This window comes from Schistocerca cancellata, chromosome 3 (assembly GCF_023864275.1).
Source record: "Schistocerca cancellata isolate TAMUIC-IGC-003103 chromosome 3, iqSchCanc2.1, whole genome shotgun sequence".
Lineage (NCBI taxonomy): Eukaryota > Metazoa > Arthropoda > Insecta > Orthoptera > Acrididae > Schistocerca > Schistocerca cancellata.
In genome coordinates this window covers 307,901,775-307,929,504 of record NC_064628.1, presented here as the reverse complement: position 1 = coordinate 307,929,504, position 27,730 = coordinate 307,901,775, and the positions used below count along the sequence as shown (strand labels likewise).

At 38.0% G+C, this 27,730-nt stretch overlaps 1 protein-coding gene across 1 annotated transcript in view; it reads left to right on the top strand.

The window, feature by feature from the left end:
* LOC126176285 (sodium/hydrogen exchanger 3) overlaps window positions 1–27,730 on the top strand; it is a 649,283-nt gene that overhangs the window by 539,440 nt on the left and 82,113 nt on the right. The window contains exons 10-11 of the mRNA XM_049923434.1: window positions 63–132; window positions 8,489–8,596. Coding sequence (XP_049779391.1) covers window positions 63–132; window positions 8,489–8,596 — 178 coding nt within the window. The remainder of the gene's footprint in view (window positions 1–62; window positions 133–8,488; window positions 8,597–27,730) is intronic.

The window sequence follows — 27,730 nt, the reverse complement described above, 5'->3', positions numbered from 1 at the left end:
GTTCTTTTAGAGATATTTGTGCTGTAGTGCTACATTACAGATTAATTCATTTTTGTATGCAGGATGGAAAACAGAACCATGTCAGTTTTCCTGGAATTACTCAGAATGGCTCAGCAAAACAGTTCACTCATGGTATGTATTATGTAGAGATACTAAAACTGTCTTCAGTAATTTCCATAAAAAAGTTACATTTCTTTGATATTAAATATCAACAAATACATATAAGACCAAGATTAAAAGGAAATTTTTTGAAATCTGTATTTTAATGCTACTATTGAAGAAAGGTTCTCTCATAATGTGGCTCTATAGTTTATGTTGTAAGTCTACTTTGTTAACAATACAGATTTTATTAAGCACAAATTATGTACAAATAAATCACAGTAAGTAATCATTCTTGACATTTCTGAAAATACATAGCATGGAAAATGTGTGGAGGTGGATTCCTCTGGGTCAATACAGTACTTGCTCAATCAGAAAACAGTGCTCCCAATCAGGCAAAAGTAAATGTAGCCCAATGAAGAATTCAGATGTAATGTTTTATACCATTCAGAGTGTGAAGGCTGGAATGCTGAACCAAGTAATACTGTGGCTCAGTTGCAAGTTCTTGGTATGCAACTTATTGATTAAAGATAAGAAACAGATATTTCTGTCTTGCCCAAACTCTTTGCCTCTGTATATGTCTACTTGTGTCTGTATATGTGTGGATGGATACGGGTGTGTGTGCGAGTGTATACCCGTCCTTTTTTCCCCCTAAGGTAAGTCTTTCCACTCCCGGGATTGGAATGACTCCTTACCCTCTCCCTTAAAACCCAAATCCTTTCGTCTTTCCCTCTCCTTCCCTGTTTGCTGACGAGGCAACCGTTGGTTGCGAAAGCTAGAATTTTGTGTGTATGTTTGTATTTGTTTGTGTGTCTATCGACGTGCCAGCGCTTTTGTTTTGTAAGTCACATCATTTTTTTTTTTTTAGATATATTCTAATTAGGAAACATATACATCTGACAAATGAGCTGACGATACAGAAGCAAATACAAATTATGATGTGTAAGATGCAGAGGAGTGTAATGAAAAGTTGCATTATTAAGTAGCAGAATAAAGGCACACTGTAATGGGAAAGTGAATTAAAATAGCTTTCATACTGAAAACGCTGTCATAGTACTTTATAAAATAATTATCATCAGCCATTTGGCATCCTCTTCTTGATACATCATCTGTGTCCATAGCTCAGTGGTCAGTGTGTCTGTCTGCTATGGAGAGATTTTTCCTAGGTAGAAGAACTTCAGTGGGATGCAGTCAGCCTCATGATGCCATCTGAGGAGCTATTTCAGTGAGAGTAGCTACTCCAAGATCAAGAAAGCTGACAACAGCTGGGAGAGCAGTGAGTTGACACCATGTCCCTCCATACAGCATCCAGTGACGCCATTGGCAGAGGATTACGTGGTTGGTCAGTCCTGATTAGCCCATCAGGCCAGAATGTGGAACTTTGGTTTTTTCTTTGCTTAATAAAACCTCATCTAGACTTTTCCACACATTACAGTCTTCAATCATGTTTTTTAACATCATGTTACACCTTCCATGGAGCCATTCTCTGGTTCCTTTCTTATCGCTTGGAATCCAGCAGAGAACTTCCATGGCTGCTCTACCATCCATTCACCTGGATACAAGTCCCATCAAACTTCAGCATCCATCCTTCTATGCTTGCTGAACAACATTCATTCTTTGAATGGGATGTGGTGGCTACTCTTAGAATTTAGAGTGACTGCATGCAATAATTGGCTATTAAAACTCACATTGTGGTCATATTCTTGTTGAAATAGGAATGAGTGGAAATATGTGAACACAGTGCTGCCGTTTTTCTTAATTATTATTTTTACTTTTTCCCCTTCCACTAGAGGCAAACAGTACTATTACTGTCTTGTAAAATGTATCTAAAATCTGTATGGATTTTTGAAAGAATGTCATATTCCAGTTATGGGATACCTTGACAGCCATAAAAGGTGTGTGGTATAATGTCCTCCTCAACAGATATTGAGATCTTATCCTTCTTTTTCCCAGTTTAGGAATTTGAAAACAACTTCTAGGACTGTTACAAGTAGTTTTGGTGATATGTACCTCCTATACTGATTCCTCTTTTGATTCTCAATTTTCCATTATCCTGGGAGGTCTGATACATCTTCAATATGCTCAAACAGATTTGGACAATGCCTTTTTCCTCAAGAGCCACTATAGTTCAATTCATTTATCTTGGCGGCTCGCGCATGCCCACCCAGACGCGGGAGATTGCAGCGTTGCCAGTTGCACGCGTCAAGAGAAGCAGCGCCGTAGCAGTGTAGTTCGCAAACTTACGTTTAGGGGGGAGCGCGCAGTTTATGAAGTAAAGCCACCACGGCCGCATTAAACCTTTCGCTGCTACAGAGACGTGCTCCCGGAGGAGGTTCGAGTCCTCCCTCGGGCATGGGTGTGTGTGTTTGTCCTTAGCATAATTTAGCTTAAGTAGTGTGTAAGCTTAGGGACTGATGACCTTAGCAGTTAAGTCCCATAAGATTTCACACACACATTCAGAGACGTGCTCCCCGCATTCCGCGCCGTGCGCGATTTTGTAACCACTGCACTGCTCGCCTGTGCAGACACATAGTGTTCCGACTGCTTTGACGCACTTATCATTCGATTTCACAAAAACTATTTGGTCCAAAAATTTGATTTTGACACATTTTCTTGACTGATAACTTCCCTCCATAAATGACTTAATTTTGTTTCGATTTTCAACGCAGTTATATTGCAACATTAAATGTAGTAAACCATTGCACGAAATTTTGAAGAGTTTGCAGAGGTAAAGTTCATAGCGTATACTTTCCGTATGTTCGATTGTAGTTGCCACAATGTTGAGAGTGAAATGTGGACAAGATACCTAAATTTCATATAAAATTTACTGTATAACAATATCTCATTTAATTTAAGTACCAGATTGGTGTCGTATGTAATATTGAGAAATATTCCGTCTTTCGCGACTGTAATAAAAGTTTTATTTACACCGGGCGCGTTTGACTTTATTTTAAAGCACTTCAATCAATCAAAAGGAAGTACACAAAATACGTTAAACAAAACTGTGGACTTACAAAAACATTAAGACTTGAATATACTGTGCTCTGAGCTATGTCAAATATAATTTTTGTGTGTGGCACACACAAAAAGCATTTATTTGCTAAAACACTGGTCGGCTGACACAAACGTTGAATATTGTGTTACCTCAGCACAAAACTACGAAAGGTGACTTGGCAATGGAGGAGACAAAATGCTGTCCACTGAAGATGCTTCAAAAGAGAAAAACGCGTCTGGTCTAAATAAGACGCTTATTACAGTTGCGGAAGAGGAATATATTTCAATACCATTGGTAAAATTGCAACTGTGGAACAAAAACAAGATAGAGAACATGAGTATTATTGTTTATGTGCCTTACCTTTCATTGTTGTCAATCGCTGCGATTGTCTTCTGCATCGCTGTAGTCAGTGTCGCAGTCCGAATCATCAGGTCTTAGAGTGATGACGATGGGTTCAAGCAGATTGTCAATTACAATTTCCCTGTCCATGTCCACCTCCTGTAGCCTTTGTGCATGCCGAAAACATTCAGCCCATGCTGAAGGAGTAATTCTGTCAAGTGCTTCGTGCAGAAGCCTTTCTGTATCGGCAATTTTAAATGTCACGTTTCGTTCTGCGACATACCCTTTCACTTGTGCCAAAATTAACTTTATCGGATTGTATTGGCAATGGTACGTACTTGTTGTCGGGGTCCCGGGTTCGATTCCCGGCGGGGTCAGGGATTTTCACCTGCCTCGAGATGACTGGGTGTTTGTGTTGTCCTCATCATTTCATCATCATCCAGGAAAGTGACGAAATTGGACTGAGCAAAGGTTGGGAAATTGTACGGGCGCTGATAACCGCGCTGTTGAGCGCCCCACAAACCAAACATCATCATCATCACTGTACTTGTTGTGGGTGTCTTGTCAACAACAACAGAGTGATAACTCGCATTGTCCATTACAATCACCGAGTTTGGAGGCAAGTAAGGGAGAAATTGATTCCTAAACCACAATTTAAATGTCTCCGAGTTCATTTCGGAATGATAATCCCCTGAATTTCTCTTTTTTGCTCGGAACACTAATTTGCTTTCTGGAATGAATCCAGAAGCAGAGCCAGCGTGAAGCACAATTATTCGTCCACCTTTACCAACTGGTACTTTAAACCCACCCGAACCATCACTCATTTTCCAACACGCTTTCCTTGTGTGATTTTGGTTTACCCATGTTTCGTCCAAGAAAAAAATGTTCTTATTCCCGGATTTTCTTACTTCAATAACACGTCTTAAAAACTGGGCCCTTGAAGCAGCGATATCACTACGTTCCATTAAAAACTTTCTTCCGTCATTTGTATGTACATATTTGAATCCAATGTTTTTAAGTATGCTATTCATTGAAGTCATGCTACCTTTAAAATTTATGGTTTCACGCATTTTCACAGGGATTTTTTTTACAGTAGGAAATTCGCCTGTGTTGTACATGTTGAGCACTTCTCGTCATAGAACATCTTTGTCGAAATTATCTAAATTAGTTACAGTCCTCTCACGAGTGCGATATTTCCCTGGCGATCTGAAAAGTGGGCTTCCACAGGTCTCCGTAGATAACTTTCCTTCATTGGCAATCCGCTGAACGGTTCTCAAGCTAACGCCTGTCGCTTCTGCAATGCGTCCCTGAGATCTGGCGACATCCGTGATAGGTCCACCGTTTTCTGCTTCGCGCTTGAAAAAAGCGTGTATCCGGTAAATTATGCCCCTCGCCTGTTTATGGAGAGTTTGACTGAACACTCATTGGCTGTCAGCGGATGCGTGACGTCAGGTGCGTAGAACGAGCCTTAAATCGACCGCAGTCGTTCATGGATCCAACTATACAGAGTGTTCATTTTAATTGCAGACATTGAAATATCCGCAAATCTACACATTGGATCAAACAAATTTATAACTAAATTTTTTTTGTCTCAGAGGGGGACATCCAATGATACCAAATCCGACGAATTTGTGGTCAAATTTGTTATAATTGGATGTCCCCTTCCGGGAGGAACTAATTTTCATTAGGATTTCTTTTGGCTCTGTGTGCCGTTTTCAAGAGATTTCAATGTCCCCCGTTAAAATGAACACCCTTTACAACATAAACAGTGTTTATAAATTGGGAAATATTCTATCTTTAGCAACTGTAACAAAACTTTCTTTATACCAGAGTCATTTCGCTGTTTTCTAAAACGTTCTGATTAAAACGAAGTTGGCAAAGGACACAAAACTGAATTTTGGACGTAATAAAACATAAAACTAAAATATATTGCCAGTGAGGCGCAGTGCGCAAACATTTTATGTTTGTCACAACGGACAGCAAATACTTGCCAAAACACAGATCAGTCGACGAAAACATTGAATATGATGTTGCCAAAGCAGCGAAGCAAAGAATTCCGCCAGACAGTCAAATAGCTCGACAACGTACGAGCCGAAATTCTGCTCTAAATAATACTTTTAATACTGCCGCAAAAGAATATATCTCAATATGAATAGTAAAACAGCGACCGCGGAAGAGACGATATACAAAAAAACGGATAACATGAATATTGTATGTGTGCCTTTTCATTGTTTTTAATTGCTGTGAAAAGAAATATTGGAGGAGAAAATTAGAAAAACTGAAAACTTATTATGATTATAATGGAGAGACAAAGCACAGGAAATTTCAAAACATTACATTCAAACGAATAAAATTCATTAAATAAGACATTTCGCTATTGTTTTTAAATAAATAAAATATTAAGTAAGCAACAAGGCTCGAACTCAGAATCTTCCGATAAGCAGGCCAGCGCCTTAACCATTACGCTAACGCAGCTGCTTGTTTCAGAGATCTCCTGGAGCACTCTAAACGTTTGCAAAATACCGACAAACACTGTTGGGGTGACTATGAATTACTCACGTTTTGTCGAAGTACAATAGGAAATAAACAATTACCGCTGTTCTTTATTGCAAAAAAGCGGTTCGTGAGACTGATACAAACACCTTTCCTTGCTACCGCCTGAATTAGGAGGCTTATTGTTTGTTTGGTTTAATTAATTAATAGAATACGAAGCAATTGGTGTAAAGAATGCTTTTTCCAAACTTTTTATAAACGAAAGTCTGCTATCAAGACATTGCTTTTGTTCAATTACTTCATTTATGACTGAACGTTTCTAAAACTAAAACTGCACTGCAGTCGAGATCTGGCAATGTCGTTCTCTGTTCATTGGCTGACTGTGATTTGTGACGTCAGATGCGCAGAACGAACCTAAACTCGGCCGCCAAGATATATGACGCGCACTATAGTGCAGGTTTTCTTGAAACTGAATCAAAAACCATCACAGTATTGATGGATTAAAGAGAAAGTCAGTAAATCGTTTCTATAAAAATCAACATGGATTCCGCAAACAGAGATCTTGTAAGACTCAGCTCACTTTGTTTCTCCATGAGATCCATACCACTGTAGACAATGGCACTCAGGTTGATGCCATGTTCCTTGACTTCAGGAAGCATTTGACACCATACTGCAATGCCAGTTAATGAAAAATATACGAGCTTATCAAAGTATCAGACCAGATTTGTGACTAGATTCAAGACTTCCTTGCAGACAGAACTTGTCACATCACTCTTAATGGAGCAACATTAACACTTGTGAAGGTAATTTCTGGATTACCGAGGAAGTGTCATAGCATCTTTACTGTTAGTGGAAAGCATCAAATGCTCTTTAAGACTGTCTGCAGGTTATGAGGTTACCTGTAGCAAAGTAGCAATGCCAGAAGATAGTATTGATTTGCAGAATGACCTGGAAAGGATTAATAAATGCTGCAGGCTCTGGCATTTGACCCTGAATGTATGTAAACATAACATATTGCACATACATAGGAAAAGAAATCCACTACTGTACAGCTACACTATTGATGATAAACTGCTGGAACAGTATCTGCTGTAAAATATCTGGTAGTAACTATACAGGGAGACCTTAAGAGGAATTACCACATAAAGCCAACAACGTGAAAAGCAGATGCCAGATTGAGATGCGTAGGAAAAGCCTTAAGGAAACGTACCTCATCCATGAGGGAAGTGACTTATACGGTGCTTGTTTGACCAATTCTTGAATATTGTTCATCAGTATGGGATCCTTACCATGAACGACTGATAGAAGAGATAGAGAAGATCCAACAAAGAACAACCTGTTTAGTCATGGGATTGCTTGGTTGGCATAAAAGCATTACAGAGATGCTCAATAAGCTCCAATGGCAGATGCTACAAAAGAGACATCATGCAGAATGTGCTGAAGTGATACTTTCCACTTGAGTAGTTGAGAGGAACTGGTATAGGAGGGATTCCCATTTATCTCTGCACCACATCAATTGTTACCACATCATGTGCCCACCATGGCACTAGGTGGCCATCAGTCTGAAGCTGGGCTCCAGTCATAATGTTTTGGTTCATCACTGTCGATATGAATCTAATAGAGATGTCAAAATTAAAATGCTTTCTTCCATTATTACATAATAGTAGTTTCAGTTGTTGTATTACCAGAGAAAGCCACAGTGTGAACTGCAAAATCTAATATGCAATAATGCTTACCATTTTTGCAGTGCATTCTGTTTTCAACAAAACTACATCATGTCACACCTGTATATTTTAACAACATTTCTTTTTTGTTAATAATTTGCTAAGTGAAGTTACCTTTTGAATGATTTCATTTACATTTTACAGGATTGTTGCAGAAAGTCGTGTAATCAATTTCATCCATAATTTTTAATGCTATCTTCTCTGAGAAATAAACTAGTTGGGTTAAGGAGGGAACAAGGTAAAGAGAAAAGGAAAGTGATAGTAGAATATAGAAGCCATAGAAAGAAAATTATTGCTGACACTTCTGTCATTCTCATAAGAAATTACCTGCTATTTCAGTTAGACATACAAGAATCTGTTTTATTTGTAACTAAGGGTCAACAGGATTTCAGTAGGTAACCAGTTGTTACAGAGAAAGTAAGACAGAGGAGGAAAGTCCTGCTGTAAGATAGTCATCAAAGAATAAATGTGGACACCACTGCAGGAAGAATTGTGTAACAAGCATCAGGTGACCAAATGTCTTCAAGCATATCTTAGCCAAGGGATAGACGATGATGTCCTTTGTGTGCAGATTTTGCAGGTTAGGATCATGCCGTGTATGGAAAAAACAGTATTGACGGGGATAGGATTACAGTATTGAGAGTGATCTGAGAAAGGTAGCTTCATCAGTGAATGATAATATTATTACATTTTTCTCTGTTTTGAGTCATTTTGATTGGTACCAATTAAACAGCAATGTTTTTTGGGTCAACATGGAGGTATGCATTCAGTGATTTATTGTTTTGTTTTATCAATTTATTATGAGATGAATGCAACACATTTGTTTCAAATTTTACAGATTACATTACTGAGGTTCTTCAGGAGACTGAAAATGACACTGAAATACCAAAATCTGCAAGTAAGGAGGACTGGGACAGTGCTATCACATTCACAGCCAAAAGTTCCTGTAAGTTAAAGTCTTCATTATTCCTAAATAACACTCTATTTTTGATGTTAGAGTAGCTATATGAGGATAATACTGTTAATAGGTGTTCTGTAACAAGAGCTAACAACACACATGACTCAAGATGAAACTTGATTATTCGTAGCTCATTTGTTTTGTTAGTTCCTTTGTACTTCTTGAATTTGTCTCCCACTGCCACCTAGTATATGTATAAATTCTTTATAAGCAGTGTGATTTGCTGTTGAAACTTGTAGTAACTGATTAAAAAAACGATAGTGGAACAGCAGTTTTGTACACAAGTGTAACTAAAATACCACCCAGAATTTATTGGCTTCTACCAAATTTTTTGAAACCATTCCAAAACCTCCTTCAGAAACTAGGTGGTTTATCCTAATTACATTTCACATCCTTCCTAGATTACTTAATTTTTCCTAAAAACATTTAAACAGGAAAGGTGATGAGCCTACATCATCTCACCTTATTCCTGTGTTTATTTCAAATAATTGAGACATTTATTCCATAAAATTTAGTTTAGATTCTGTATTTGTTAGAGTTTTACAAAATACACTGCCTGACAAAAATAGTAAAGCACCCAGAGGGAGAAAAGGAAACTAAATGAAACTTTATAGGTGAGAGGGCATGTTTGTTATTACAGTAATTATAATATTGAGTCTAAACGACAACAACTTTCAAAGTATGAGTCCATTTATCAATATGATATTGCACTCCCTCTTAACTGGATGCTTGCACAAATTTGACTGGGCAGGATGCCATAAAGTCATATCCTTTTCTGAGGCAAGCTGGCCTAATACTATTATGGGAATCTTGCTGGCCATGGTAATATCTCACCAGACAGACAATTCATAGCTACATGTGCCATGCATGGACAAGCATTGTCTTGTTGAAAAATGGCATCATGAGGGCATGAGGGGTAACACATGAGGATGCAGGATATCCCTGACATACTGTTGTGCCATTAGTGTTCCCTCAATCAATACTAACCATGACCACAAGTCATATCTGATGGCTCCCCACACCGTTAGGCCAGGAGTAACACCTCTGTGGCTCTCCAGTACAGTGGAAGAATGGAAGCTCCTTCTAGGTCATCACCAAGCCCTTGGCAGTGTTATCTTGGGTACAATGGAACTGTGATTCATACTGTACACAGTGTGTCATTGTCCATGTTTCCCAGTCACAGCACACTCCAAACACAGCCATTTGTCCTACTAGGTTAACAGCAGTCTACTCATGGACTGTTAATTCCATAGTCCAACTGCTGCTAGTCTCTGACCAACAGTGTGGAATGACATAGAATGTTGCATGGAGTCCATAACTTTTTCTCAGATGGCAGGCACAGATGTGAAGGGGTTAAAGATGTACTGTGTGCATAATACAATCATCCTCCCTTGAGACAGTCAACCAAAACCCTGACTATGATTATGTCTGCCCTCATTTTCCCATGCAGTCTAACATCAGGCCATTGACACATACGAATGCCCAAAAAATCTGGAAATAGCCAATGGCCAGCCAACTGGAGACTCACCATGTGGTCCCTTTGAAACTGTGCGAGATACTGATAATGTTGTCTCACATGAGTACATGGCATTTCAGTGTCCTTCACTGATCACTCAACATGTGATGCTGTTCATGTTCATTATGCACATAATCAGGCTGGCAACAGCACTAAACCCAAGCAACGCTAATGCAATCTGGTGAGCATTTTACCTGTCATAGAGAATTGCCACTCTTAATGGTTTATGTATCCACTAATGGTGTGTATGCGTACAAAGTTACACTGACTGTGACTATGTCTTCTGTATGCTTTAGTTATTTTGTCAAGCAGAGAATATTTACCAATTTGGCTATAATACCAAATGCTCTAATGGTTTTATCTATTGCTTCACTGTATGCTTAGTCAAATTCTTTTGTAACTTTGATAAATGATACCATTTTAAGCATTCTGGATAATTTTTTGTGGATAAGTATTGATTTTTAGTTAAAATTGTGTTCTGTACAGTGCCTTCCCATTAAGAAACCCCCCCCCCCCCCACCAAACACCCCATGGTATTATCCTAGTTGCTTGTCTAAAGTTCCTTCAGTTCTGTTCAGTTAGGGGTTTTGTGTGTCACTGGTAGAAGTAGGTCTCTCTTGTATTGTTGGCATTATGTTTGAGAACCTCTTCAGGTAGATGGTAGATTAATGCTATTTCCTCTTATCCTGGAATTTTTTCTGTTTTACAAATGGTCTCAAAAATCAAGTGTAGATCTAATATAATCATTTGTTCTGACCATTTCAGTAATTCTGCTATAATTAAGTCTTTGCCAGATGCTTTATTATTTTTGAGTGATTTGATTGCTTCATGAATTTCTAGGCCAGTTTTTGAGAAATATTCAAGATTTTTTTTTCAGACTGCTGAAAATTTCAATTGTTGTAACGGGACAATTTTGAGGCATCAGCTTTCTTTGCTTTTTTTACGGTTGTCATTGTTATTTTACAGTTTCACAATTAAATCTTTGAAAGTACTTGGTGGCTTATGCCATATAAGTGTACGTTAAAAAAAATTTCAAAAGTTCTCTTAAGTCTCTAGGTTACTTTTAGTGTCTCATTTCAGCTTTTGTAAGCACTCTTCTTTTTTATGACATATCCACTTTTTCAGTTCTTAAGCACTTTATTCATGTACTGATTGTTCATATCATCTTTCTATTCTTGACCAATCCTGTTTTGCCTGCCACTTTAGTATTTTGCTCTTGGGATTCACTCATTCACATTTTTTAGTTATTTCAATTTCTTCTCTAAACAAAACACACATATTCACAACTTACACACACACACACACACACACACACACACACACACACACACACACACACACACACACACACACACACGCGCACACAGCAACTCTTTCCTCTGGGCACCATGCTCCAACTGCAACTGCATCTGATGTGAGCAGTGATCTATGTTGGTGTGGGTAGTGTGGCACCAGGTAGGGGCTGCAGAGAATGCTAGTACTGCCTTTGGGAGTGTGTGGGCTTTTGGTAAGATCAGGATAGTGGGATGCTTGGTGCAGCATTAGGAGGTCAGCTTTTCTGGATTGGAGGGGGGAGCAGAAAGAAGTAGAGAAGTAAAGAAAGTGCACTGATAGGATAGAAGATGGTTGTGGGGCTGGAGTGGGAATAGGGAAGGGGATAGGCAGATGGAGGACAATGACTAGGAAAGTTTGAGGCCAGGAGGGTAATGGGAATGAGGGATACATTCCAGGGTAAGTTTTCACCTGCACTATTTAAAAAGATGGTGTTGGCAGGAAGAATCCAGACGACACAAGCTGTGAAGCAGTTGTTGAAATTGAGCATGTCATGTTGGGTGCCATGCTCAGTACTAGATGGTCCAACTGTCTCTTGGCCACAGTTTGGTGGTGGCCATTTATGCAGACAGACAGTTTATTAGTGACCATGCCTACGTAGAATTTGGCATAGTGGTTGTAGCTAAGTTGGTATAACATGGCTGCTTTCACAGGTGACCCTGCCTTTGATGGAATAGGAAATGCCTGTGATGTGACTGGGGCAAACGGTAGTGGAAGCATGGCACTGGTATTTCATCTGCATCTATTGCAAGATTGTGAACCATACACCAAGGAATTGGGAGCAGGGGTGGAATAAGGACAGAAAAGGCAATCTCTAGGTTGGGTCATTGCTGGAATAGCACCATGAGTTTGGTAGGGAGGTTAGTGGGGAAGTTAATGCTCATTTCAGGGTATGACAAGAGTTGGTCAGAACTGTTGTGGAGAACGTGACTCAGTTGCTCAAGTCCAGGGTCGTACTGAGTCACAAGAGGTTGCTCCTTTGTGGATGTGCAAAGTGAAATGTGGGGGATGAGATGTGACTGGGGAGACAAAAACACAGATGATCTGTTTCTGGACAAGTAAGGAGGATAATTTCAGACCGTGAAATCCTTAGTAAGCCCTTAGCATATTTGGAAGATGACTGATTGTCACTACAGATGTGATGATCACAGGTGGCTAGGCTGTATGGAAGGAAGTTCTTGGTGTTTAATGGATGGCAGCTGTTGAAGTGAAAGTATTGTTGGTGGTTGTCAGGACTGGTGTTGAAATAGGTAATGATGTAGCCATCCTTGAGGTGGTTGCCGACTTTGAGAAAGGTGACTTTTTGTTCTGAGGAGGACCGGGTGAAGTAAATGGTAGAGAAGGTGTTTATATTCAGCAGGAATTTGTATATGGTAACCTTACCTTTGGTCCAAATAGTGAAGATGTCACCAATGAATGTGAACTACATGAGGGGTTTGGGGTTTCTGGATGGTTAGGTTGTTATAGAATGGTGCCATATAGGTGCCCATTGCAGTACTACTGATTTATTTGTAGTTTATGCCTTCAAAGTAGGTATAATTGTGAGTGAGAGTACAGCTGGTCATGGTGACCAGGATGGATGTTTTATGAAGAAAGTACTTAAAGCACCCTACAGAACCCAGAGCCTAAACAGTCTCACAGCACAGTCATGAACCTGTCCTTCAAGAGCCTCAGTCTCACAGAAACATCAGACCTTTCCAAAGGCCTTACCTTTATCCTCACACCAAAATTCAATCTGCTGTTCTTGTTAAAGACCTTCTCTCTTTTTCCTAGTTATTACAGTGGAGACACTTTATTGCCAGTAACCCAACCAGCTAGACTCAGTCTCAAACCAATATTGAACACTGCCTTACTCAATTTCATCTCCAGTCTAACCATTATCCATCCCCACTGCCCCTAAATCATCTCCAGCCAAGTTTTCAGAATTTCCTAAATCCAAAACTCGCATCTTCATCATTCCCCCAATCCCTCAACAAGGCAACAAACCTGACATCCACAGAAATCACCATAATCCACCCACTTAAAACTGATCTTGACCTTATAATCCCACCTGTCAACAAAGGCCTTGCCACTGTGATTATGAAGAGCAGGGATTACTTTGCAGAAGGACTCCACCAGCTGTCAGATACATCCACCCAAGGGCCCTGCCACCCTACCTCCTTCAATAAATCTGGCAGTATCTTCATACTTCTCAAATACCTTGGTCCAACCCAGAAGCTCTGTCCTGAGACTATCACTCTCTCCACTCCCATCACTCTCCATACTCCTACCTTCTTTATGCTTTCTAAAGTACATAAACCAAGCCATCCGGGATGTCACATTATGGCTAGTTACTGCACCCCCAAAGAGAGAAGCTCTGCCGTTGTGGACCAACACCTTCAGCCTATTGCTCATAACCTATCATCCTATTTAAAAGGCACTAAGCATTTCCTCTATCTGCACTGTGCAGTTCCTGTTTCTCTGCCACCTGGCACCCTGCTTGTCACTGTCATTGCTGCTTCCATCTTTACTAACATCATCATATCCATGGCCTTGCTACTACTGAATGCTACCTTTCCCATCACCCAATTGATATCAAATGTACAATCTCCTCCCTGTTTACTGTGGCCAAGTATATCCTTACCCACAGTTACTTCTCCTTTGAAGATACCGCCTATAAATAAATCCATGGTACAGCAATGAGTACCCACATGGCACCATTCTAATCGAGCTCATTCATGGGCTATCTAGGGGAAATCTTTGTACCCATGCAGAATTCCAGACCCCTCACTTGCTTCAGATTCATTGATGACATCTTCTGATGTGGGCCGAATGTGAGGACACCATATCCACATTCCTCCAAAAACACAACACCTTCTCCCCAATTACCTTCACTTTGTGTTCTCCTCAGCCCAGCAAGCTACCTTCCTCAATGTTGAACTCCAGCTTGAGGATAGGTACACAACAATACCTCACTTAGACAGCTGCCACCATTCTCTACCAAGAAGTCCCTTCCATACTGCCTAGCCACCCATGCTCATCACATCTGCAGTGATGAGCAGGCACTCTCCACATGTGACAAAGTCTTACTGAAGCCTTCGCAGATCAAAATTTCCCTCCCCGCCTTTTCCAGAAACAGATATCCGATGTCTTGTTTACCCAGCCACCTATCATTCCCCTTATACCCATGGTTTGGCCACAAAGAAGCATACCCCTTGCGACTCAGTACCACTCAGGATTGGAGCAACTGAATCATGTTTACTGCGAAGATTTTGACTACCGCTTGTCACACCCTGAAATTAGAAGTATTTTCCCCACTATCCTCCCGAAGCCTCTCACAGTGGTATTCTGCTGCCTGCCCAAGTTATGCTATATCCTTGTCTGTCCTTATTCCAATTTTTTTTGCACCCGTTGCCCCATGGCTCATATCCCTGCAGTAGATCTGGATGCAGTACCTGTCCCCTGCATCTGCCCATTATCACCTACTAGAGTCCTGTCACAAACATTTCCTAAACCATCAAAGAAAGGGCCACCTTTGAAAATAGTCATGTCATGTCATCTTTGCTGGAACCACTGTGCCAAATTTCATGTGGGCATGACCACTAACAAGCTGTCTCTCCACATGAGAGGCCACTACCAAACTGTGTCAAACAGAAGTTGGATCATCCAGTTGCTGAACATGCCAGCCAACATGATGTGCTTTACGTCAATGACTTCTTCACAGCAAGTCTATCTGTAGTCTTCCGTCCAATACCAACTTTTCTGAATTCCACAGGTGAAAACACTCGCTGCAATGTATCCCTCATTTCCATAGCTCTCCCGTCCCCTTTCCATGTGGGACTAAACTATCTTTACAGCTAGACTATATTATATATTCCCCTCTGATGATTTTGGAAATATGCAGAGCTCCACAATAGCCCTAAGAACATACAATACTCAGTTCCTCTTGAAACACTTCTACATTTTAATGTTGTTTCTTCCCTAACTACTTTCTCCCATTACTCTTACACAACCCTAAATGATATCAAGTTCACCATGGCAAATAGCAAGTTTCCTCTGTCCAATGTAATCTTATAATTTATACTAATAATTTCAACAAGACTTATTAATATGAATAAAATCATTAAAATATCTTAGCATCAACATGATACATTGTAAATTATTAATGCATTATAAAAGTATAGTTTATGGTGCCTGTGTTGGGAGTATAGCTTTAATTCTCAGTTCAAGAAACACCACAGAATCAGTAAATGAATTTCTTATTACTCCCTACTGTGGAACGCATTGTGAATAACTTTGCAAAGAATGTTTTCACTATGCTGTTCATTTTTATCCTCCAGTCTCACATACATTAAAAATGAAAAATATAACAATTAGAATATAGCAGTTTTCTGAAACAATAAGTTTTTGCTAAATGTATCTCATTTAAACTTTGGAAAGAATGGAGGAACTGAATTATCAAGCTAAATTTGGAAAATTTTGAGTTTGAAACAGTATACAAAATTATTTAAGAGAAAGAGTGTTAAAATCAGATAGGTGGCGCAAGCTTGTTGCATTTGAAAGGAAACAAAATTATATTCCTCAATATGTCAACTGGCAAAGACTCTTTCACCATTACAGCCAACAAAGGTGGTAATTTAAAAATTGTCCAAAAGTTATACTCTCCTTACATTTACTTTGCCTCTATTACACTGAAATGTGGTCTCATAACCTGCAGTAATTGACTTTACCTTTTGTTTGTAAATAGGGATGAGAATGAATGTTGTTTATTGATAAGTTATTGTGCAATTTATTTCAGGTAATTATTCTCAAACAGAAATTTGTAACATCACTTTTTCTGACCAGTTTCCTATTGAACATGGTAATTTCAAATTACATTTATCAATTTGTAATGTTACAATGTGACAGTCTTGCAAAAAATTTCTTTTTTTGAAATTTCTTTGTAACATATTTATTATGTTTATTTTATTTTATTTTAATCTGTGAACTGTGGTCATTTTGGTGACCACCCTTTCTCTGTGGAGCAGTTATTCAATAGCATGGTGCAAGCTACATGAAATGTAAATGTTATTTGCTTGAATTCATGTCAGGATGTGTTATAGCCCACGCATGATGCTGATATATATGAAAGCTATGTACAGTTCTGTGTTTTTGTAATATAAGTTGTTTGCATGATGTGTCGTAAGAGCTTCCTAATTCTTTCATCTTACTTTCCCTTCTGTCTATAAATCTAAATTGATAGCTTTTTAAAGAGACATGTTTCAATGTAAGCATTAATTAACTATGAAAGACAGTGAGCATTTTTAAAATAATGGGAGAGTTTCATGTGTAGTAAAGTATTAGCTTCACTTGAGGCCCAGTATTTTTCCTGTTCTAATTATGACACTCTGATTTTCATGTTCAAAGCATTTATCATACATTTCTTCAGTGTTCATAAAAATAACATGAGAGCTATATGTCTTTCTTGCTTTCTTTTTGTGGATCTTTTGTACATATCATCTTAGCGCTTTTATCATTAATGAGTAAAGGTAACATGTATTTTTAGAGAATGTGTATCTTTATTTGTTTTTGAAACTGAAACTTTTCTCTGTTTCTCATGGAAACATATAAGATTAATTGTTGATATTAGGAAAACATCTGCAATAACTTGTATGCTCTCTTTTTACCTTGTTCATTTGTACTAATTCACACCATGCCATAATTCGCATAATTTTCTTAAAAGACATTCATTCATGAGTTTGTAGAGTGTAGTTATCTTTTGTACTCATAAAGGCAAAAAATCCACCTAGGTTAATACATATAATGTAAATTGTCATCAGATGACTAAACTAAGCAAGAAATAATTACATTCACTGTAAGAAATATCTGCAAAGTGCAGGCAGTTCATAGTACCTCATCAGACTATTTTATCTGCACAAGTCGTGAGTCCTGTATACTTCCTGGCTATTATCAGTTAACTTCACAAATTTTCCCCAGCTGCTCACTATCAAATGTGCAAGTACTGTAATTGAGTTTCAGCTTTAACAAATCTGTACTTGACTTTGTTGCTGTCATCCAGTTCAGTCAGTTTTTGATCTTAAGCCCTTCCTTTATTCTCAAATGAAAAGCTTATAATTGAGAACACAAAATTTTCTCAGTGGTCTGTAACATTCAGATAAATTAGTGGCAGAATAACTGCTGGAGAACATTTTTCTGTTATCGTGTTGGTCACTTTCTTAACAATAGGCCTACCTACACAGCTTTCAATTGGACATTATTTAGTTCCAGTTGGTGTTGTTGATAGTTTGCTCTCTTGTGCAACTGAGAGACACACAAAAATTCAATGTTGTGCTGTCATAAGGATCTATACTGAGCTATTTGGTTATAGAGACAGGAGTTAACATTATCAAAATTTGTCATCATTTTCTCAAATTTACAATTAGGAACTGACAACTTTTGAATTAACAAACTTGTGTGTCAAGTTCATAGCTCTGGGTAACAGTCTTTTTTTTTATTCAATTCCATAATCTCTACCATTGGCATATGTTCTAGAGTAGCTTAAATCATTTCAGTCACTGAGCTTCATGAACATGGTGAAATTATTTTTTGCAGTCAATGTGGCATGTACTTCCACTTGTCCTGTGAGGGGGAAATTATAAATTGGGAAAAGTGGAATATTCTAATCTCAGCTTCAAATTTCTGCTGTTTAATTTTTCCCACTTTTTTCTTTATTTCAAAAAGAAAATTTGACAAGCAAGGAATCCAAAGAGACTTTTGTTGTCATTCTGCCTTCCTCTAAAAAACTCAGTTATTAAATAGTGTATGGGATAAGCTCCAGAACAAAAGTACATGAATACATTTGGATGTTTTTCACAGTCTGCATTTCACTTGATTACTGATTTATTGCAGCTCTGACTGAGTACATATGGTTTTAATTAATTGATATCCTCCATTTAATAAAAAACCTTATCAGCCAAGTAATTTACAAAACTATTTAAGAATTTATTGTGATGTGTTAATTCTTCAACTTTAAGAGACTTAAGTACTGCAAACTCCACACTCTTTGGATGCTTGAAAGTGAAGCAAAAGCCACAATCATCTCATAAATTAGCAGTGTGACTCAAAGTGGCAATATTTTGTTTCTTAAAATTCCCAGTGAGAACCTGCTCTTCAGTACACCACAGTTGTAACACATGGATAGCAATTATTACATGAATTAGACAAGAGATTATTCTTAGTTGTATTTCTTATTAGATTATCAGAAATACTCCTTTGGCAAAATGAAATTTACTCTGATGTCTGTTCAAAATGTTTCAGTTATTTATGTCATATAATTGCAATTAATACAGACAAGTTTGCTAGCTGTTAATCTCAGACAGATTTGCTGGAGCTTATGATTGCAATTTAAGATGAAGTGATGCAAGACACAGAATTTTCTATCAATCTAGTTCACCAGACACTGAAGAGGATAATTCACTTTCACCTAGTTGACAACGACAGTAAACCAGTTCATGTAATATCCATAACATTGATATTGTCTCAGTACACTGTCAGCAATGTTACATCTTTTTCATACCATTACCTTGTTACTTTTGTAGTTTATCCCTCTCTGTTTGGTATTATCTAATCTATAAAAATAATTTCAGTTAAATGTAGTTAACTCTGTGTTGTTCTGAATTCCTTGTTCACTGTCTTCGGATAAATCTTTATTGTTACAATTTTGTTCCCAGTCACAAAAACAGCACTATGAAGGCTTGGTTACAGAGTATTAACTACCATCAGTATAACTTTGAATCATTTATTGCATTTTTAGAATGTACAATTGATCACTTGATCAGTACTTTAGTCAAAAACACTCTGAACTGCAGATTTGAGAGGAAGAAGTCAACATTATACCATGTTTACTTATTAACTGAAGATTTCAGCAAAGAGAGGAAATACTATCTTCATTGAAACTAACATTGTTTTCTTTGTAAGCAGTATTTCTGTGTGATCTTGGACCTCACCACCAGTAATAAGTAATTGGTTGTCCACAGTTTTTTTTTTATAGCAATCAGAAATGTGGTAAAGGAATCCATTCTCATTCGCAACAGTTTCAGCTTTCATTTCACATGTAGGTGTATCAGACCAATAACTACACAAATCTTCAATTGCTGTTGGAGGAGCATTGACTTTGAATGACAAGAACAATTAGTGAGCCATAGTAAATGTAAATGTATTGAGATAAGCTTCTACCCTGTTCTTATTATGTTCTTTTCATGTGTGTTGCACTGGTTATTAGCTGGTGGGACACCTGAATCAAGTCTATTGACTCAAATAAGCAGCTTACCAAGTTCCAATCCCAGGAAAGCACGTCTGATCAAGCAGTACACAAAACCTACACTTGATTATGATGATGCACCGACAATAGCTGAAGTATCACTACCATGGCGACGAGGTGCCAGTGGTGGTATGTTTCATCATCTCCTTCTACTGTAGCAAATGTGCCACTTCTCTCAATATTCTTGTTTTTCAGATTTCTGTGACATGTGCTTACTTCATAAAAGTTAGCCTTATGCTTTCCTTCTGTTTGAGGCAGTCAACAGATGAAAATGCTGTAGTTGTCAGTCATGAGATTCCAGTTTGCTTCAAGCATAGAGCAGTTTGCAGGAATTACCTCTTCAACACCCAGGCATGATGTGAAATATACAGTAGCTATCGCATATCCACTGCACATTGGTAACTTTCTTTCAGATTATGCTTTTGCCTTCTTAGGTGCTGTTTCATTAAATGTTACATAGTGGATTTCTGTCTGTAAAATTCTTGTTATTCCTTTGAATCAAAAATTACACTTGGCTTAAGTACTGAATGCTGATGAAGTACATAATAACAAAACTTCATATATATACTTTGGTTCAAGAAATGTGGTTCTTAGGCACAAGATGGTACTATTGATTTTCTATTTGTTTGTAATATCTCTTTAGACAAAACATTTAATATTTCAGATTTAAACTTGAGTAGCATCCATGAAAAGTAAGAACAACAACTGAGTTATATGCAATAATGTATGAGGAAGTTCTCAAAAACAGTATTCAGAGGGGTCTTCTAAATCAAAGAATCTTTTCCAGGAGACATCAGTAAAATAAGATTAAAAAATGTAGATAAAATACCATACATAACAAAATTCCCAGAAATAGCATTCTGAAGGATGAGAGGCAGCTATATAATGAAAGAACAGGGTTACAACCTGCAGGAGTAAATTTGAAAAGTCAGAGAAGTTAAATAGGCACCATGTGTGAGAGTGTACAGTCACCTTGTTAGCATTATGGTGTATGAATGCTTGAAGCCTTTCATGAGTGCAAAGAAAGAGAATGAGGGAAATAAATGGATGAAAATAAAAAGCTACCATTATTATTAGTGAGAAAATTATTTGAAAGAGTAGATAAAAGGGGTATGCCATAATATGGAGAAGAAAAAGAATATAAGGCAAAATAGAATACAGGAAAGTAAATTATCATGGACACGGTGAAGGCTACAGAAAAGTCAGAATTTGGACAGTGTAATTCAGATATTGATACGGAGGAAAGCAACAAATAAACTAAATTATGGCAGGAGATATAAGGCTTAAGGTAATTTTGTTGTAAAGGACACAAAATGCGTCAAAATATTATTCTTAAGAAGGTAGCATTTATGTAATTATGGGCTCAGTCTGCTTCTTGCCCTGTTCATGTCTTTTTATGTGATATTCAAAGCCTGTTAGTTTTTGTGCTAACAGCTGCATATAAACTGAGAATTTTTGTAATTTATCTGAATCAGAGCTTGGTTATGAGTTCACTTTGATCCATGTTCACAGATCTGCACTTATTAACTGGAGAATCAAGTGGAAGAAATGCATTTGTTTGGTGGTGGTATTTTCTCTCCCAGTTCTCCATCTCATTTGGACTTGATTTTGATAGAATGGTCAAAGCAGACAGTTGTCTACCAAATATATTTATAAATGAGTATCTTGAATTACATTCATTCTATTCCTAATAGATGAATTTTCCACAAATATAGCTAAAACGGTCACTCAGGTGCTTGTATGACAGTCATTGGAGGCCCATTTCATAATTTAACTGCAAAGACAGTGTGGCCTTCTGTAGTAATTTGACATGATATCCACCTTGACTGAGAGTATATGTCCATTGAAGTTTAGACATTGGATATTTGACTTTTACGATGGTTGTATAACATATAAATCTCCATTTCTCTTATAATGAACCATTGGTTTATTTTAGTGCTGTGACTGTTACGAATCCCGGATAAAATATTGATTATTAATAACTAATTTCTCAACTTAAGGGAAAGCTTACAGTTTAACATCCCTCAGCTGAAAACAGAAGCTTAGAACTTAATGACCCATACCATCAAGCTCATTGTAGACTGCTCAGTATAAGTATGAAGTTAGCAACTGTGTTGGTGTTGCATGAAGTAAAAATAGCAGAAGCAGCAATCATTTACAGAAAGACCAAGGAAATGATAGATGAAAATTATGATTCTGTAGCCACATTGACTTTTATTTTGTCCTTTAGTTCATAAAATTAATTGAGAAGCTATAACACTTTCATGATGGGGACAACACAAGTAGAAAATAAATTTAAAAGACTTATTTGCTTACTGTTATCCATTTTATGACTGCAGTTGGAACTTTTAAAACAATGTTGTATCATCAGTGTTACAAGAAAATAGCTGGTGTACCAATGAGTGTCACTTTGGAAAATTAGAAGTAGCTATCAAAGAACTGTATCTGCTCTTCAATAACCTCATTGATGATTTCTATCTAGCATATTAATATTATTTTTGTTAACCTTTCTGACTCTTTTTCTCCTGCTTCCATCCTAATCCTTCTGCTTTTTACCTATTTATATTAGGGTGTATTTACACTATACTAGGACAGTAGTACCAATTAAGTGACAAATCCAGATGGCATACAACATTTATTATTTAAGACCAAGGAATAAATGACTACTACAAACCCAAAGTGTAAACATGTGTCACTAGACACACCATGAATGTAAATACTTCAAACACTGTTTGCTGTCACTATAGTCATCACTGCAACGCATAATCATTACAGAATCTTTTCTTGATAATTTTTAAGTAAGAATGTGTTATCATGTACAAATGTTGTTGTGTTGTTGGTGTTGTGGTCTTCAGTCCTGAGACTGGTTTGATGCAGCTCTCCATGCTACTCTATCCTGTGCAAGCTTCTTCATCTCCCAGTACTTACAGCAACCTACATCCTTCTGAATCTACTTAGTGTATTCATCTCTTGGTCTCCCTCTATGATTTTTACGCTCCACGCTGCCCTCCAATGCTAAATTGGCTATCCCTTGATGCCTCAAAACATGTCCTACCAACCGGTCCGTTATTCTTGTCAAGTTGTGCCACAAACTCCTCTTTTCCCCAATTCTATTCAATACCTCCTCATTAGTTACGTGATCTACCCATATCTACATCTACATCTACATCCATACTCCGCAAGCCACCTGACGGTGTGTGGCGGAGGGTACCTTCAGTACCTCTATCGGTTCTCCCTTCTATTCCAGTCTCGTATTGTTCGTGGAAAGAAGGATTGTCGGTATGCCTCTGTGTGGGCTCTAATCTCTCTGATTTTATCCTCATGGTCTCTTCGCGAGATATACGTAGGAGGGAGCAATATACTGCTTGACTCTTCGGTGAAGGTATGTTCTCGAAACTTTGACAAAAGCCCGTACCGAGCTACTGAGCGTCTCTCCTGCAGAGTCTTCCACTGGAGTTTATCTATCATCTCCGTAACGCTTTCGCGATTACTAAATGATCCTGTAACGAAGCGCGCTGCTCTCCGTTGGATCTTCTCTATGTCTTGTATCAACACTATCTGGTACGGATCCCACACTGCTGAGCAGTATTCAAGCAGTGGGCGAACAAGCGTACTGTAACCTACTTCCTTTGTTTTCGGATTGCATTTCCTTAGAATTCTTCCAATGAATCTTAGTCTGGCATCTGCTTTACCGACAATCAACATTTCTGTAGCACCACATTTCGAAAGCTTTTATTCTCTTCTTGTCCAAATTATTTATCGTCCATGTTTCACTTCCATACATGGCTACACTCCTTACAAATACTTTCAGAAACGACTTCATGACACTTAAATCTATACTCAATGTTAACAAATTTCTCTTCTTCAGAAACACTTTCCTTGCCATTGCCAGTCTACATTTTATATCCTCTCTACTTCGAACATCATCAGTTATTTTGCTCCCCAAGTAGCAAAACTCCTTTACTACTTTAAGTGTCTCATTTCCTAATATAATTCCCTCAGCATCACCCGACTTAATTCGACTACATTCTATTATTCTCGTTTTGCTTCTGTTGATGTTCATCTTATATCCTCCTTTCAAGACACTGTCCATTCCGTTCAACTGCTCTTCCAAGCCCATTGCTGTCTCTGATAGAATTACAATGTCATCTGAGAACCTCAAAGTTTTTATTTCTACTCCATGGATTTTAATACCTAGCCCAATTTTTTCTTTTGTTTCCTTTACTGCTTGCTCAATATACAGACTGAATAACATTGGAGATAGGCTACAAACCTGTCTCACTCCCTTCCCAACCATTGCTTCCCTTTCATGCCCCCCGACTCTTATAACTGCCATCTGGTTTCTGTACAAATTGTAAATAGCCTTTCACTCCATGTATTTTACCCCTGACACCTTTAGAATTTGAAAGAGAGTATTCCAGTCAACATTGTCAAAAGCTTTCTCTAAGTCTACAAATGCTAGAAATGTAGGTTTGCCATTCCTTAATCTATTTTCTAAGATAAGTCTTAGGGTCAGTATTGCCTCACGTGTTCCAATATTTCTACGGAATCCAAACTGACCTTCCCTGAGGTCAGCTTCTACCAGTTTTTTTCATTCGTCTGTCAACACCTGCTTTCTTTGGGATTGGAATTATTATATTCTTCTTGAAGTCTGAGGGTATTTCACCTGTCTCATACATCTTGCTCACCAGATGGTAGAGTTTTGTCAGGACTGGCTCTCCCAAGGCCGTCAGTAGTTCTAATGGAATGTTGTCTTCTCCAGGGGCCTTGTTTTGACTCAGGTCTTTCAGTGCTCTGTCAAACTCTTCACGCAGTATCATATCTCCCAGTTCATCTTCATCTACATCCTCTTTCACTACCATAATAGTGTATTCAAGAACATCACCCTTAACTCTTGATATTCATACAAGTGGTTCTCTTTTCTCCAAAGGTCTCTCTAATTTTCCTGTAGGCAGTATCTATCTTACCCCTCACGAGATAAGCCTCTACATCCTTACATTTGTCCTCTAGCCATCCCTGCTTTGCCATTTTGCACTTCCTGTCGATCTCATTTTTGAGACATTAGTATTCCTTTTTGCCTGCTTCATTTACTGGATTTTTATATTTTCTCCTTTCACTAATTAAATTCAATATTTCTTCTGTTACCCAAGGATTTCTACTAGCTCTCGTCTTTTTACCTGATTGATCCTCTGCTGCCTTCACTACTTCATCCCTCAGCTACCTATTCTTCTCCTACTGTATTTCTTTTCCCCATTCCTGACAATTGTTCCCTTATGCTCTCCCTGAAACTCTCTACAACCTCTGGTTTAGTCAGTTTATCCAGTTCCCCTCTCCTCAAATTCCCACCGTTTTGCAGTTTCTTCAGTTTTAATCTACAGTTCATAACCAATAGATTGTGGTCAGAGTCCACATCTGCCCCTGGAAATGTCTTACAATTTAAAACCTGGTTCCTAAATCTCTGTCTTACCATTATATAATCTATCTGATACCTACTAGTATCTGCAGGATTCTTCCATGTATACAACCTTCTTTTATGATTCTTGAACCAAGTGTTAGCTATGATTAAGTTACGCTCTGTGCAAAATTCTACCAGATGGCTTCCTCTTTCATTTCTTACCCCCAATCCATATTCACGTACTATGTTTCCTTCTTTCCCTTTTCCTACTGTCGAATTCCAGTCATCCATGACTATTAAATTTTCGTTTCCCTTCACTACCTGAATAATTTCTTTTATCTCATCATACATTTCATCAATTTCTTCATCATCTGCAGAGCTAGTTGGCCTATATACTTTCACTACTGTAGTAGGCATGGGCTTTGTATCTATCTTGGTCTGAATAATGTGTTCACTATGATGTTTGTAGTAGCTTACCTGCATTCCTATTTTCCTATTCATTATTAAACCTACTCTTGCACTACCCCTATTTGATTTTGTATTTGTAACCCTGTGTTCATCTGACCAGAAGGGTTGTTCCTCCTGCCACCGAACTTCACTAATTTCCACTCTATCTAACTTTAACCTACCCATTTCTTTTTTTAAATTTTCTAACCTACCTGCCCGATTAAGGGATCTGACATTCCACGCTCCGATCCGTAGAATGGCAGTTTTCTTTCTCCTGGTAATGATGTCCTCTTGAGTAGTCTCTGCCCAGAGATCTGAATGGGGGACTACTTTACCTCCGGAATATTTTACCCAAGAGGACGCCATCATCATTTAACCATACAGTAAAGCTGCATGCCCTCAGGAACAATTACAGCTGTAGTTTCCCCTCGCTTTCAGCTGTTCGCAGTACCAGCACAGCAAGTCCATTTTGGTTAGTGTTACAAGGCCAGATCAGTCAATCATCCAGACTGTTGCCCCTGCAACTACTGTAAAGGCTGCTGCCCCTCTTCAGGAACCACACATTTTTCTGGCCTCTCAACAGATATCCTTCCATTTTGGTTGCACCTATGGTACGGCCATCTGTATCGCTGAGGTACGCAAGCCTCCCCACCAATGGCAAGGTCCATGGTTCATTGGAGAGGGGGGGGGGATGATGTACAAATGAGTGAAAGCTATCATATTTTGCTTTACTCATGTACAAATGAGTAAAGCAAAATTTGATAGCTTTCACATTTATTACCAATTTCATGAAAGGGACTTCCCTTACTTTTGGAACATGTTTGAAGATGTCACAATCTTTGGAACATATTATTTGTAACATTTTGTGTTGTCTGCTATTGTACTTAAAAAGTAGCATTCTTTAACAAATAATTTTTTTTAATTTACTACACTGATCATTAACCATAGTCTCAATTTCATTGGTAATCATTTTATACCTTTAGTTCACATGAAATTTCCACATTTTTTGTAATTTTTGCTGTGTTCCAGATGCTCTTTTACTTATGACCAATTCTTTTCTTACATAATTTCATTTGTTCTTCTTTGTTTTACTTTTGTATCACTGTATACTTCTAAGCTGTCACTAGTTTTAAGCACATTTTTACTTTCGTAGTATCTATTAAACCCAAACCCACAACTATATCACAAGAAGCACTACTGACTCCTTTTGTCTGTCTTTGTATCTCTGTCTATTATGTTTCTGCAACATGTTGCCACTAATTTCTTCTGCTATATTTTTGTATGCCATTTCCATTTAGTACCAATGATTACAAATTTCGTGTTGTTCAGCAGGTATGGCTGGACAGATGGCATCAATGTTTCAATAACACTGTGATATATTTTACAATGATAACACAACTATAAATTCAATATTAGAACATAGTGTAATTAAATAGCAGAGCTGCTGCTGTCATCATGGCACTGAATTGTGGCTCAGAGAGACGCCATTCTATCACCAGAAAATAATTCTTCAACATTGTACAAAGATTCCTCTTCTAATGCACATAAAATTTTAGCTCTAAGTTGCTCCATTGGTAATGACAAAATATCCTTTGGTAGTGCATTAAATAATTTGAGGATCACCTTTGGGAAGTTGTTTTGTGTCTTCGTTAAGTGAGATCTTGACCTGTCTATGGTGCCTTTATTGTGAGAAGTGTACTGATGAACTCATTTTTCTTTCTGTATATTTCTCGTGATTTATCTTTGTGAGAACTAGTCAGATGAATGTATATTGACCAAACACAGTCAGAACTCTATTTACACACGTCAGCAGTTTTTTTTTCTTTTTTTCTCTTTTCTCCCCCATGGGGTAATGATCCTCATGCTTTCTTTTGCAATAAAAGCGAATTCTAAGAGCCTGCAGGGTGTTCTGCAGCAGCAGCCCATAGCTAATATGGCAGTGGAACAGTGCACAGCACACTGTTAGTAGGTTCTATTCTGTCTTTGGTGTGCTGTAGCCAAGTTACCTTAGTATCAATGAAAAAATCCCAGAAGTTTAATGGCTGCTGTATCACTCAGCGCTCCAGTATCTCGGAGGCTGTATGTCACCCTTTGCATTTTGTCTTAGTTAATTTTCATCTTATTCATGACAAACCAGGCCTTGACTTCACTAAA